This window comes from Oncorhynchus mykiss, chromosome 23 (assembly GCF_013265735.2).
Source record: "Oncorhynchus mykiss isolate Arlee chromosome 23, USDA_OmykA_1.1, whole genome shotgun sequence".
NCBI classification, from domain to species: Eukaryota; Metazoa; Chordata; class Actinopteri; order Salmoniformes; family Salmonidae; genus Oncorhynchus; species Oncorhynchus mykiss.
This window is the reverse complement of record NC_048587.1, coordinates 31,331,753-31,345,458: the sequence shown is the minus strand read 5'-3', so window position 1 is coordinate 31,345,458 and position 13,706 is coordinate 31,331,753. Positions and strand designations below refer to the sequence as shown.

General features: G+C 43.4%; 1 protein-coding gene across 3 annotated transcripts in view; it reads left to right on the top strand.

The window, feature by feature from the left end:
* The first annotated feature begins 7,557 nt into the window (after positions 1-7,557).
* Positions 7,558-13,706, top strand: part of LOC110502576 (zinc transporter 6) — an 82,831-nt gene continuing 76,682 nt past the window's right edge. The window contains exon 1 of one of the 3 annotated variants that reach the window (XM_021580718.2): positions 7,558-7,665. Coding sequence is in view for 1 of the 3 variants with exons in the window: in XM_021580716.2 (XP_021436391.1) it covers positions 8,139-8,325 (187 nt within the window). In the remaining 2 variants the exon portion in view is untranslated. Of the gene's footprint in view, positions 7,666-7,938; positions 8,326-13,706 lie in introns of those variants that run through there. The other 2 variants (XM_021580716.2, XM_021580719.2) reach the window with 2 other exon arrangements.

Genomic DNA, 13,706 nt, shown 5'->3' with positions numbered 1-13,706 from the left:
AGAGCATTGCAGTAGTTTAAACTAGAAGTGACAAAGGCATGGATTAATTTTTCTGCATCATTTTTGGACAGAGAGTTTCTGATTTTTGCAATGTTACGTAGATGGAAAAAAGCTGTCCTTGAAATGGTCTTGATATGTTCTTCAAAAGAGAGATCAGGGTCCAGAGTAACGCCGAGGTCCTTCACAGTTTTATTTGAGACGACTGTACAACCATTAAGATTAATTGTCAGATTCAACAGAAGATCTCTTTGTTTCTTGGGACCTAGAACAAGCATCTTTGTTTTGTCCGAGTTTAAAAGTAGAAAGTTTGCAGCCATCCACTTCCTTATGTCTGAAACACATTCTTCTAGCAAGGGCAATTTTGGGGCTTCACCATGTTTCATTGAAATGTACAGCTGTGTGTCATCCGCATAGCAGTGAAAGTTAACATTATGTTTTCGAATAACATCCCCAAGAGGTATAATATATAGTGAAAACAATAGTGGTCCTAAAACGGAACCTTGAGGAACACCAAAATTTACAGTTGATTTGTCAGAGGACAAACCATTCACAGAGACAAACTGATATCTTTCCGACAGATAAGATCTAAACCAGGCCAGAACTTGTCCGTGTAGACCAATTTGGGTTTCCAATCTCTCCAAAAGAATGTGGTGATCGATGGTATCAAAAGCAGCACTAAGGTCTAGGATCACGAGGACAGATGCAGAGCCTCGGTCCGATGCCATTAAAATGTAATTCACCACCTTCACAAGTGCCGTCTCAGTGCTATGATGGGGTCTAAAACCAGACTGAAGCATTTCGAATACATTGTTTGTCTTCAGGAAGGCAGTGAGTTGTTGCGCAACAGCCTTTTCTAAAATTTTTGAGAGGAATGGAAGATTCGATATAGACCGATAGTTTTTTATATTTTCTGGGTCAAGGTTTGGCTTTTTCAAGAGAGGCTTTATTACTGCCACTTTTAGTGAGTTTGGTACACATCCGGTGGATAGAGAGCCGTTTATTATGTTCAACATAGGAGGGCCAAGCACAGGAAGCAGCTCTTTCAGTAGTTTAGTTGGAATAGGGTCCAGTATGCAGCTTGAAGGTTTAGAGGCCATGATTATTTTCATCATTGTGTCAAGAGATATAGTACTAAAACACTTGAGCGTCTCTCTTGATCCTAGGTCCTGGCAGAGTTGTGCAGACTCAGGACAACTGAGCTTTGAAGGAATACGCAGATTTAAGGAGGAGTCCGTAATTTGCTTTCTAATAATCATAATCTTTTCCTCAAAGAAGTTCATGAATTTATCACTGCTGTGAAAAAGTGAAAGTCATCCTCTCTTGGGGAATGCTGCTTTTTAGTTAGCTTTGCGACAGTATCAAAAAGGAATTTCGGATTGTTCTTATTTTCCTCAATTAAGTTAGAAAAATAGGATGATCGAGCAGCACTGCATTCCACAGTAAGAACCTCAAGAGTCTTGATGATCATCCAGGTGCCTCCAGCTGCTTTTTGGCAAACTTGAGTCAACTTTTTTGACAACATGGTGCCCATTATGTCTGGCGAAAACCAAACACTGCATTCCACAGTAAGAACCTCATACCAACGGTCAAGCATTGTGGTGGTAGTGTGATGGTTTGGGGATACTTTGCTGCCTTAGGACCTGGACAACTTGGCTTTCTATGAAAAGTGGGATTGATCTGTTTTGTCTTTGTTTGTTTCAGTTTTCAGTAGTTATCCTTTGACTTATTGTTGATTTAATAATTTTTCATTTTCAACAAAAATGCACTGGATTGGTTGAAAAGTGATACTAAACTTAAACTAAGGTTGTTTCTCAAAATTCATACTACCGTGCTCCGAGCACACCAATTGGAGCACGGAGGGTCGGACTAAGAGTCCAAATAAAAAGTATGCAAAACGGAGTATGGAAGGCAGTTCTCGAATGCGTACACTGTTTGTAGATATTTTTAAGCATGCATCGATGCAAGCTTCAACGGAAAGTATGCAAAGAAATTTGAGCTGAAGCAAGAGAAAATGCACTCAGACTTCAGAATGAAATGTTGCTTATTCACATCTCATTAATAGGCACGAATAATTGTTAGCTATCTACCCACAAAAAATATACATTGACCTTGTATAAAATTTGTTTTAGGTCATTTTTGTCTGTTTAACTAGTCGGCTAGCTAGATTATTATGAGTCACATATCTAGCTAATAAATATATATATAGAAGTTTGCCTTGTGTATATCTTGTTTCTTCTATTGTTGCTATAGTTCCAACATCAGTCGCCGTTCCAATTCCTCCCAGAGTTGTTGGGGAGTTTTTTGATAAGACACGTAGCTAGCTATCTTAACAATGAACCATAATCACAACTCATGACGTGACTACCCTGCATGATTCTGCAGGTAGCTAACCATCCAGGTCCAATGTTAGCTAGCCAACATGTGTCTATAACAAGCAAAGCAAATGGGTATGAGATACGAAAAATATGATAATACACATAATGTTAGCTAACGAGCCAGTCAGCTAATGTTAGCTAGCTAGCTTGAAAATACTTCATGTCAAAATTAGCATTGTGTAATATCTTAAAATGTAGCTAGCTTGACAATCTTACCCGTGGTCTGAAATCAGAGTAGATAGGCAGAGTGAATTTACCAGCTAGGATATCGTCTCCGACCGTGGCCCCCAATTCACGTGACTGGTATGGAAAGCCTTTATGGAGAAGCTGGGGGTCACGGTCAGCCTCACCTCTGGGTACTGGCCTCAGTCTAACGGGCAGATGGAGAGGATGAACCAGGAGTTGGGGATGTTCCTGAGTAGTCACTGCCAGGACCGGCAGGGGTAGTGGGCCCGATTCCTTCCTTGAACGGAATATGCCCAGAATTCATTGCGCCCTTCCCCCACCGGGCTGACTCGCTTCCAGTGTGTTCAGGGTTACCAGACAGTCCTGGCCTCATGAACTTCGAGCCAGACCAAAGCTCCTGTGGTGAACGAGTGGTTCAGGCGCGCAGAAGAGGTGTGGAACAATGCTCATGTGAGGCTCCAGCGTGCCATTCGCTGTCAGAAGGAGCAGGCGGATTGCCAGTGAAGAGACGACTCCGGGATGCTGGCCTTCTAGGCAGAGTTCCTCTGTCCAGTGTCTGTGTTCTTTTTGTTCTGTTGCCCATCTTAATCTTTTATTGGCCAGTCTGAGATATGGCTTTTTCTTTGCAATTCTGCCTAGAAGGCCAGCATCCCGGAGTCGCCTCTTCACTGTTGATGTTGAGACTGGTGTTTTGCGGGTACTATTTTATGAAGCTGCCAGTTGAGGACTTGTGAGGTGTCTGTTTCTCAAACTAGACACTCTAATGTTGTCACGGCTTTCTTCTGTTGAAGGAGAGGCGGACCAAAACGTAGCGTGGTTATTTTGATACATCTTTAATAAAGATGAAAATAGAACAATATACAAAGACAAGAAACGCGAAAAACCGAAAACAGCCCTATCTGGTGTAACAAACACAAAGACAGCTACAATCACCCACAAAACCCAACACAAAACAGGCTACCTAAATATGGCTCCCAATCAGAGACCATGACTAACACCTGCCTCTGATTGAGAACCATATCAGGCCCAACCACATAAACAGACAAACAAGACATCCAACATAGAATGCCCACTCAGATCACACCCTGACCAAACAAAACATAGAACATACAAAGCCCCCCCCACCAGCGTGACAGAATCACCCACCAACCAAGGACCAAGCGGCGTGGTAAACAGCAGCTGCAGCAAAAGCAGCAGCAGGAGCAGCAACAGCGGCCAGCATCACAGGACTCCTGGACATGGGAGGAGATATTGAACGGAGAGGGACCCTGGGCACAGGCTGGGGAATATCGCCTCCCCAAAGCAGAGCTGGAAGCAGCGAAAGCTGAGCGGCGGCGATATGAGGAGGCAGCGCGTTACTGCACGGTGTCGCCAGTACGTGCCCATAGCCCGATGCGCTATAGGGCAGCCCCCCGAAAGTGTCATGCGAGTGTGGGCATCGAGCCAGGGCGTATGGTGCCTGCTCAGCGTGTCTGGTCGCCAGTAGGCAGTTTTGGTCCAGGGTATCCTGCGCCGGCTCTGCGTACTGTCTCCGGGGCGCTGGGAGGTTGCAGTGCATCCTATGCCTGTGCTCCGCTCTGCCGGGCAAATGTGGGAGTGGAGCCTAAGGGAGAGGTGCGTGTAGTAGGCACTAGATCTCCAGTGCTTACCCACAGCCTGGTTCAACCTGTGCCTGCACTCTGGAGGGTCCGGGCTAGAGTAGTGATCCAGCCTGGGGGAGTGGTGCCAAGGCTGCGCACCAGAGCTCCAGTGCTCCCCCACAGCCCGGTCCTTCAGGTGCCTCCTCCTAACACCAAGCCTCCTGGAGGTCTCCTGTGGGCAGCCCCACGCACCAGGCTGTCTCTCTGTCTCCTCCCTACAGGTGTTCCCGCCTGTCCGGCGCTGCCGGAGTCTCCCGCCAGTCCGGCGCTGCCGGAGTCTCCCGCCAGTCCGGCGCTGCCAGAGTCTCGCTCCAGAGGCGCCAGAGCCCCTCAGTCCAGAGGCGCCAGAGCCCCTCAGTCCGGCGCTGCCAGAGTCTCCCGCCTGTCCGGCGCTGCCAGAACTTCTGCGCCTCTGTCCTGAGCTGCCCCTCTGTCCCCAGCTGCCCCTCTGTCCCCAGCTTCCCCTCTGTCCCGAGCTGTCCCTCTGTCCCGAGCTGCCCCTCCGTCCAGCGCGGTCATTTAGAAGGGTCGCCGTGGTTAGGAAGCCACGGAGGCGGACAATGAGGCGGACTAAGACTATGGTGAAGTGGGGTCCACGTCCCGCGCCAGAGCCGCCACCACGGACAGACGCCCACCCAGACCCTCCCCTATAGGTAAAGGTTTTGCGGCCGGAGTCCGCACCTTTGGGGGGGGGGGGGTACTGTCCCGTTCTGACCTTTATTTCTGTTGTTTTTGTCATTATTTAGTATGGTCAGGGCGTGAGTTGGGGTGGGCAGTCTATGTTTGTTTTTCTATGATTTTGGGATTTCTATGTTTCGGCCTAGTATGGTTCTCAATCAGAGGCAGGTGTCATTAGTTGTCTCTGATTGAGAATCATACTGAGGTAGCCTGGGTTTCACTGTTTGTTTGTGGGTGATTGTCAATGTTGATTGCTTGTGTCAGCACAGTTCTCATTAGCTTCACGGTTGTTATTTAGTTTATTGTTTTGTAAAGTGTTTCAGTGTTTTCTTTATTAAAATTCATGATGAACACATACCACGCCGCATTTTGGTCCTCCGATCCTTCTCGCCTCTCCTCTTCAGATGAAGAGGACGACTGTGACAAATGTACATGTCCTCTTGCTAAGTTGTGCATTCGGGCCTCCCACTACTCCTTCTATTCTGGTTAGAGCCCGTTTGCGCTGTTCTGTGAAGGGAGTAGTACACAGCATTGTACGAGATCTTCAGTTTCTTGGCAATTTCTCGCATGGAATAGCCATCATTTCTCAGAACAAGAACAGTTTGTGGGCACTGCTTGTCGCCATTATAGTGCAATTAATATATTGTTTAGTGTTGTTTAGTGTCTTTGCTGGCATGCATCTAAAAAAATTTTTGGGAGTTTGCCCCACCAAGATTTTACATGCTAAAAACTAGAGGTCGACCGATTAAATGGAATGGCCGAGAAATTAGGGCATATTTCAAGTTTTCATAACAATCGGAAATCTGTATTTTTTACACCTATATTTAATCTTTATTTAACTAGGCAAGTCAGTTAAGAACACATTCTTATTTTCAATGACGGCCGAGGAACGGTGGGTTAACTGTCTCGTTCAGGGGCAGAATGACAGATTTTTACATTGTTAGCTCGGGGGATTCAATCCTGCAACCTTACAGTTAACTAGTCCAACGCTGGAACCACCTGATTACATTACACTCCACAAGGAGCCTGCCTGTTACACAAATGCAGTAAGCCAAGGTAAGTTGCTAGCTAGCATTAAACTTATCTTCTAAAAAAACAATCAATCAATCATAATCACTAGTTAACTACACATGGTTGATGATATTACTAGTTTATCTAGTGTGTCCTGTGTTGCATATAATCGATGCGGTGCGTATTGTTGCTCCAATGTGTACCTAACCATGAATATCAATGCCTTTCTTAAAATCAATACACAGAAGTACGTATTTTTAAACCTGCATATTTAGCTAAAATAAATCCAGGTTAGCAGGCAATATTAACCAGGTGAAATTGTGTCACTTATCTTGCGTTCATTGCACGCAGAGTCAGTGTATATGCAACAGTTTGGGCCACCTAATTTGCCAGAATTTTACATAATTATGACATAACATTGAAGGTTGTGCAATGTAACAGGAATATTTAGACTTATGGATGCCACCCGTTAGAGAAAATACGGAACGGTTCCATATTTCACTGAAAGAATAAACGTCTTGTTTTCGAGATGATAGTTTCTGGATTCGACCATATTGATGACCTAAGGCTCGTATTTCTGTGTGTTATCATGTTATAACTAAGTCTATGATTTGATAGAGCAGTCTGACTGAGCGATGGTAGGCACCAGCAGGCTCGTAAGCATTCATTCAAACATCACTTTTGTGCGTTTGCCAGCAGCTGTTAATGACTTCAAGCCTATCAGGCTCGTGTAACCAATGTGAAATGTCCAGCTAGTTAGCGGGGTGCGCGCTAATAGCGTTTCAAACGTCACTCGCTCTGAGACTTGGAGTGGTTGTTCCCCTAACTCTGCATGGGTAACGTTGCTTCGAGGGTGGCTGTTGTCGATGTTTTCCTGGTTCGAGCCCAGGCAGGAGCGAAGCTATACTGTTACACTGGCAATACTAAAGTGCCTATAAGAACATCCAATAGTCAAAGGTTAATGAAATACAAATGGTATAGAAAGAAATAGTCCTATAATTCCTAGAATAACCACAACCTAAAACTTACCTGAGAATATTGAAGACTCATGTTAAAAGGAACCACCAGCTTTCATATGTTCTCATGTTCTGAGCAAGGAATTAGCTTTCTTACATGGCACATATTGCACTTTTACTTTCTTCTCCAACACTTAGTTTTTGCATTATTTAAACCAAATTGAACATGTTTCATTATTTATTTGAGGCTAAATTGATTTTATTGGTGTATTATATTAAGTTAAAATAAGTGTTCGTTCAGTATTGTTGTAATTGTCATTATTACAAATACATTTAAAAAAATGTGCCAATTAATCGGTATCGGCTTTTTTTGGTCCTCCAATAATCGGTATCGGTATTGGCGTTGAAAAATCATAATCAGTAGACCTCTACTGAAAACGTCACTGGGCATATGGCCAATATACCACGGCTAAGGGCTGTTCTTGGGCACTACGCAACACCCAGAGGTGCCTTATTGCTATTATAAACTGGTTACCAACATAATTAGAGCAGTGGAAATAAATGTTTTGTCATAACCCGTGGGATACAGTCTGATATACATCGCCTGCCAGCCAAAGACCATTTAAAAAATATACTGTTTACATGTGTACGTTGAAATGACCTGAAACGTCTTTTCAACGAAAACCGAATGTAGACGGACATCTTTGTAGTCGTCTTTTCAATGACATGAAAGATTCTGTCTTTTCATCTTGCAACCAAAACCGACTGTAGATTGGACGTCGGGCATAGCAGTCTTTTCAACTACATTTTGCTAGCTAGGTAATTGTCTGTGTCGTGTACAGTTCATGGATCATAAAAAGGCCTAACAATTTTCAAATGGCAACTTTAATTACGATTTTCTCAACAAAAAAAAGACAGAATGGTAAAAAATAGCTACATTTCCAACATTGATCGCAACTATGTTGGAAATGTGTATCTATATTTTTCTTATCAACCACCAACATAACTACAATTTTATTTCAAACAGAAAGTGGGCTTTCAATTTATCATTCAGAGATCTGTGATTGAATTAAAACAGCAAAATTAACAAAAAAAATTGCGACAAAAAATGTATTTTCTCGACTTCCGTTGTATTACGCGCTGAAATCACTGACTTCTAAGCATTGTAAACAATCTTATTTTGGCTTAGCCAAGAGCTAAGGTTACATCACGATTATATTATTTACAGATCTGTGCATTTGCGCAGGCTTTTGACAGTTCAATCGATTCATTTTGTGGCTGAAGAGTAAAAAATGGCGATGGACGGTGGCATGTCCACGTCTCCATCAGGACTATCGTATCACAATGTTGGGGACTTCTACCCCAGAAAATTCGGTTCCAAGCCGGACGTGGTGCCGTCCGGGGTGACCGAGAGGAAAGTTGGTCCCCTTGATAAACCTGACATGGTGGCGGTGGACGTTGTCAACATCAACGACTCAGGTAGCTGCTAACGTTACCGGTAGCTAGCTAGCTAGTTATGCTAGCTAGCCAGTGCAATGCAATTTAGTTGGAGTAACTAGCTAGCTGTCTAGCCACGTTTAGCTAGCACCATATACAGCTGTGAAGCCTCTTTCCACAACTGTGTGTCGCTAGTAGCGAGCTAGCTAAATCTTCACTTTGGCAATGAATAAAATACACTAGCTAAGACAATATTTGCTTTAGAGTTTACCTGAATTCCGTGGCAAAGCTAACTAACGTTAGCAATGCTCTATCATCTAACGAACGCTATGTAACGTTGTCCTTTGTATATTCTTTATATATACTTGTGTTCCCCCATGTACTTTTTGTATTGATTTGTTCTTAATAATAAAAAGTACAATAATAAAAAATATATATATATCTCAACGTTAAAAAGTTTAGCAAGGCCAGGAAACCAAAGCAAAGATGGTGGATAAAATTAAGATGTCCAACTCAGGCTGTTTACCATAGGAAAAAAAGGGTAAGTTCTGGTCTGCTTAACCGGTTTGCTCTCACATAGGCACAATTTCATTAGAATCTGCGTTTTGTCAGAGAGGGTCCACTCCTGTCATAGGAATACAGCGATTCTGCTTATTCCCGCCGTTGGGACAACTCTCATTGTTATATACAGTATCTCTGGTCTGTATTTCAACCAGAACAAATGCGGGAGTGCGATGTCTCGCTTCCTTTTCCGCCTCTGACCGAAGCAGCTATACAGTTGAAGTCGGAAGTTACATACCAGTCATTAAAACTAGATTTTCAACCACTCCAAACATTTATTGTAAACAAACTATAGTTATGGCAAGTCGGTTAGGACATCTATTTTGTGCATGGCACAAGTAATTTGTCCAACAATTGTTTGTAGACAGATTATTTCACTTATAATTCCCTATATCACAATTTCAGTGGGTCAGACGTTTATGTACACTAAGTTAACTGTGCCTTTAAACAGTTTGGAAAATTTCAGAAAATTATGTCATGGCTTTAGAAGCATCTGATAGGCTAATTGACATAATTTGAGTCAATTGGAGGTGTACCTGTGGATGTATTTCAAGGCTTACCTTCAAACTTAGTGCCTCTTTGCTTGACATCATGGGAAAATCAAAAGACATCAGCCAAGACATCAGAAAAAAACTTGTAGACCTCCACAAGTCTGGTTCATTCTTGGACAGTCAAGATGCTGAAAAAAATGTAGCATGGGCCCTTAGATCCTCAAAAGGTTATACAGCTGCACCATTGAGAGCATCTTGACTGGCTGCATCACCGCTGAGTATATGGCAACTGCTTGGCATCCGACCAAAAGGTGCTACAGAGGGTAGTGCATATGGCCCAGTACGTCACTGGGGCCAAGCTCCCTGCCATCAATGAACTATACCAGGCAGTGTCAGAGGAAGGCCCAAAAAATTGTCAAAGGCTCTAACCACCCAAGTCATAGACTGTTCTCTATGCTATCGCATGGAAAATGGTACAGATGCACCAAGTCTGGAACCAACAGGATCCGGAACAGCTTCAACCCCCAAGCCATAAAACTGATAAATAGTTACTTAATTAAATAGTTAACCAAATAGCTACCAGTAATATATGCATTGACCCTATTTCACTACCTCTTTTGTCTCATCACATAGACAGTTAAAAATATAGATAAACTCGCTTGGTAAATAGTATTGTCTGCAGCTTATCATGAGGGATTCTATCTCAGATGAGCAAAACCCCAAGACTTCCTTAAATTTTGAGATCACGCCCCAGCAGACACACATCTCCCCCTTAACCTTACCCGAAGCTGCTGTTCGGTCGAGACGAACTATAGAAAAACCATCTAGATGTGTGTTATCCATGTTCTTGTTCAACCATGACTCCGAGAAACATAGGATATTACAAGTCTTCAGGTCCCGTTGAACGGAACTCGTCCAGTTCTCTAGTGGTTGTATGTTCGCCAATAGAAAAGAAGGTATAAGCGGTTTATTTAGTTGCTGATGTAGTCTCGTCAGACAGCCCGCTCGTTTGCCTCTCTTGTGCTATGTCTTCCTCTTTCAAGTACCGGGGATTAGGCCCTGGTCCAGAAGGAGCACTTCCAGAGATGCCGACTCATTGAAGTAGAAACCTTCAACCAAATTGAAGTTAGTGATCGCTGTTGTGATGTCCAGAAGCTGGTCATATGAAATGATGGCGGAAATATGATGTAAAAATGACAATCAACTTTTAAAAAAAACATACAAAATAGAAGAATTGGTCAGGAGCCCGTAATACTGCAGCTATCTACTGCAGCTTCATCTTCCATTGTCGCATCGTAGCACCCCCTCGCTGCACAAGATACGACCGGAAATTTCTGGCATGCCAGAGAAGTAATCGGGACCTAAGATTCTGATCAGCAGAGCGCAAGTCCCATAATTGCACGTCTTTCACTCGCTCACATTATGCGACCTACAACGTCTTGGTTGTAGCCTACGATGTTAGGATGTACCTGCAGTCCCCGGAATTTGTTGTGGATCCCAAACTGGCTCCTCCGTTGCGACGTCTAGCCGTGGCCCGCTAGCTGTCTAGAGCATATTGGACTGTTCGCTTAAGAGGCCCATCATACAAATTCTTTGGCCACTATACCTATTCTGCCAATTGACCTGGATAACTTTTACCACACAAAGCCCTGCTGATCCACGACAACTGGTCTGCAGACATAACAGCACGAGGGGGCTACAACAGACTTTCCTCCATCGCAACGTCCCTCTAAGGCCCTTCTGCTAGCTTGCTATCCACGGCACGCTAGCTGCCTGAATCACCGTGTCTCTGGCCCGAGCCACTCACTGGACCCTATGATTACTCGGCTACGCATGCCTCTCCCTAATGTCAATATGCCTTGTCCATTGCTGTTTTGGTTAGTGATTATTGCCTTATTTCACTGTAGAGCCTCTAGCCTTGCTCAATACACCTTAGTTAACCCTTTAATTCCAACTCCCACACATGCAGTGACCTCACCTGGTTTAAATTGTTTCGAGAGACAATATCTCTCTCATCGTCACTCAGTGCATAGGTTTACCTCCACTGTATTCACATCCTACCATACCTTTGTCTGTACATTATGCCTTGAATTTATTATATCGCGCCCAGAAACCTGCTCCTTTAACATGTTTGATATTAAAAATGCTTTTCGGCGAAAGCATAAAAAGCTATTATCTGATGATAGCACAACAGTAAACAAAGAGTAGCATATTTCAACCCTGCAGGCGCTACACAAAACGTAGAAATAAAATATAAAACATGCCTTACCTTTTGACGAGCTTCTTTTGTTGGCACTCCAATATGTCCCATAAACATCACAATTGGTCCTTTTGTTCGATTTAATTCCGTCCATATATATCCAAAATGTTAATTTATTTGGCGCGTTTGATCCAGAAAAAAACAGCTTCCAAATTGCGCAACGTCACTACAAAATATATCAAAAGTTGCCTGTAAACTTTGCCAAAACATTTCAAACTACTTTTGTAATACAACTTTAGGTATTTTTAAACGTTAATAATCGATCAAATTGAAGATGGGTCTATCTGTTTTCAATAGAGGACGCTACTTTTCAAGTCTTGCGCACGGTGGAAAATATGTTTTTGGTCAATAACAAAAGTTTATCTCAATACGTTGTTATATACCCTTTGTTGGTAATGACAGAGGTCAAATGTTTTCTATAAGTCTTCACAAGGTTTTCACACACTGTTGCTGGTATTTTGGCCCATTCCTCCATGCAGATCTCCTCTAGAGCAGTGACGTTTTGGGGCTGTTGCTGGGCAACACGGACTTTCAACTCCCTCCAAAGATTTTCTATGGGGTTGAGATCTGGAGACTGGCTAGGCCACTCCAGGACCTTGAAATGCTTCTTACAAAGCCACTCCTTCATTGCCCGGGTGGTGTGTTTGGGATCATTGTCATGCTGAAAGACCCAGCCACGTTTCATCTTCAATGCCCTTGCTGATAGAAGGAGGTTTTCACTCAAAATCTCACGATACATGGCCCCATTTATTCTTTCCTTTACTCGGATCAGTCGTCCTGGTCCCTTTGCAGAAAAACAGCCCCAAAGCATGATGGTGTTCTTTGGATGCAACTCAGCATTCTTTGTCCTCCAAACAGGACGAGTTGAGTTTTTACCAAAAAGTTATATTTTGGTTTCATCTGACCATATGACATTCTCCCAATCTTCTTCTGGATCATCCAAATGCTCTCTAGCAATCTTCAGATGGGCCTGGGCATGTACTGGCTTAAGCAGGGGGACACGTCTGGCACTGCAGGATTTGAGTCCCTGGCGGCGTAGTGTGTTACTGATGGTAGGCTTTGTTACTTTGGTCCCAGCTCTCTGCAGGTCATTCACTAGGTCCCCCCGTGTGGTTCTGGGATTTTTGCTCACCGTTCTTGTGATCATTTTGACCCCACGGGGTGAGATCTTGCGGGGAGCCCCAGATCGAGAGAGATTATCAATGGTCTTGTATGTCTTCCATTTCCTAATAATTGCTCCCACAGTTGATTTCTTCAAACCAAGCTGCTTACCTATTGCAGATTCAGTCTATCCCAGCCTGGTGCAGGTCTACAATTTTGTTTCTGGTGTCCTTTGATAGCTCTTTGGTCTTGGCCATAGTGGAGTTTGGAGTGTGACTATTTGAGGTTGTGGACAGGTCTTTTATACTGATAAGTTCAAACAGGTGGCATTAATACAGGTAACGAGTGGAGGACAGAGGAGCCTCTTAAAGAAGAAGTTACAGGTCTGTGAGAGCCAGAAATCTTGCTTGTTTGTAGGTGAACAAATACTTATTTTCCACCATAATTTGCAAATAAATTCATAAAAAATCCTACAATGTGATTTTCTGGATTTTTTTTCTCATTTTGCCTGTCATAGTTGAAGTGTACCTCGGATGAAAATTATAGGCCTCTCTCGTCTTTTTAAGTGGGAGAACTTGCACAATTGGTGGCTGACTAAATACTTTTTAGCCTCACTCTATACACAGTCCGTTAGGAAAGCAAAGGCTAGCATTTTCAAACAGAAATTTGCATCCTGTAGCACAAACTCCAAAAAGTTCTGGGACACTGTAAAGTCCATGGAGAATAAGAGCACCTCCTCCCAGCTGCCCACTGTACTGAGGCTAGGAAACACCACCGATAAATCCCCGATAATTGATAATTTCAAGAAGCATTTTTCTACAGCTGGCCATGCTTTCCACCTGGCTACCCCTATCCTGGTCAACAGCCCTGCACCCCCCACAGCAACTTGACGATACCACCCCCATGTTCTGAAAGAGCTGCAAAATCTGGACCCCTACAAATCAGCCGGGCTAGATAATCTGGACACAAACTTTTTTAAATGATCAGCCGAAATTGTTGCAACCCCTATT